Raw genomic sequence first — 1,804 nt, 5'->3', positions numbered from 1 at the left:
GAAACATTGCTTTACAAACCTTACGACTTAATAAAAAAATTAGATATTTTGCGTATGAAAGCATTGTAATGTTTACTGATAATCTGCCAAATTGTGGTAATGGTCGCTTGCTAATTTAAAAGTTATACCATGAAAACTATAACAAGCACAAAATGGTTACAAGGTAGTCACATTGACTGACCCCGTATTGAAAGAGTTAAGGCACTGATAAAACAAAACACTGAGGTCCTTTCCTTTCATAACACTTTTAAGGTTATTCCCCTAAAAATTATACTCAATTTAAATTGTGATAACCCACATACATTAACTTACATTTATTATCATTAAAATCCATCTGCCATTTATTCAAACTCACCAAATAATCCACATCCTTCCGTAAAACAGTAGCATCCTCCTCACAGCCAGTAACACCCAAGACCTTAAAATCATCAGCAAATTGAAATAAAGTATTGGCCATTAATACATTACTGATCGTATTGTGATAGATAAAACATTAACAGATCAGCCAGTGAAAAAAAAAGTTAGTGAAAATTCTGAATCTGGCAGCCTTGTGCATTTTTTACCATTACTGTAGAGCAATGTCAAAGAATTTATAACAAAAATGATTGACAAAAAAAACTATCGAAACATAAACCTGAAGTAAGGATAAAACAACAATATTCATTATTCATATATACAAAAATTGTTCAGATACTACTAGTACTATAGTACATGAATGACAATTTTTTGACTGGAGAATTGTTTTTATTCAAAAATAAAATGATCCATGAATTTTTTTTCTTGTCCATTTGAATTTTTTAAATACCTACACCTACAGGAGAATAGCAATGTAGAAATTAAGCAAAAAAATCAGTATTTTCTCCTATACACACTCATGCTACTTTATGCAAGACTTCTGTGCACTTCTTCAAAATAACAGTATTAAAAAGACTTGAGGAAGAGTTCACACTATGAATCTCCATTTGATATTTTAAGGTGTTTTTCTTTGCTCAACTATGAAAGTATAGTGACCTGACACAACATAACTGATGTTGTTAATAATTATTAATAAGAATTTCTAAGGGTGTATAATAATATGTCAACCACACTATATTTGCTATATCCAGTAACAGCAAGGCCTTTTGCCCAATACCAGGGCTCTTAAGACCACTGGGAGATAACAGTGTTACTACATCACTAACAGTTATAAGAAATGAACTGCACTGTTTTACTCATTTAATCCTGGTTTAAGTCTGTTGATGAATACTTTCTTTCATATGTGGTTCCAGTTTCTTGTTTGCCTTTGCAATGATTTTAAATTGTCTTCAACTTGTAAGGTCATTACATTAATTCAGTGCATGTTTCTTGATACCTTAAAATGACAGGGATCTTAAGTTCACATATTCTTATATGCTAGCTTAAAGAACATCTGGGACATATTTATAGACCACACTGGAGGGTATGCATGATGACATAACTTGCATAAATATTTCCTAATTAAATTAGCAAACAGGAAAAAAACTGCATATAGGGGAGAATCTGTTGATCAATAGCCTGAAACCAGGATTGAATGGGCAAAACAGTGCAATTTCATTTATTATCAGGCACAGTAGTAGTTGAGACACTATTTATATTAACAAATTTTTTAACAACAACTGTTATGGTATGAATTAGATTAAGTTGTTAAATTGTAATTTTACATTAATTTTATGTATGTCACAACACATCAGAAATAGGGGTAAGGAATTTTAACAATAAATTATTTATTGATTTTAACTATATATATTATTGATTATCAGTTTTTGAATTATCTTGCTTATTATTC

General features: G+C 30.3%; 1 protein-coding gene across 1 annotated transcript in view; it reads right to left on the bottom strand.

The window, feature by feature from the left end:
* The window catches only part of LOC106467804 (protein expanded-like), a 40,497-nt gene extending 40,040 nt beyond the window's left edge, over nt 1-457 (bottom strand). The window contains exon 1 of the mRNA XM_022396001.1: nt 356-457. Within this exon, the coding sequence (XP_022251709.1) occupies nt 356-457 (102 nt within the window). The remainder of the gene's footprint in view (nt 1-355) is intronic.
* Between the last annotated feature and the right edge of the window lie 1,347 nt (nt 458-1,804).

This window comes from Limulus polyphemus, unplaced genomic scaffold, assembly GCF_000517525.1.
Source record: "Limulus polyphemus unplaced genomic scaffold, Limulus_polyphemus-2.1.2 Scaffold2745, whole genome shotgun sequence".
NCBI lineage: Eukaryota > Metazoa > Arthropoda > Merostomata > Xiphosura > Limulidae > Limulus > Limulus polyphemus.
This window is presented reverse-complemented; position numbering and strand designations above follow the sequence as displayed.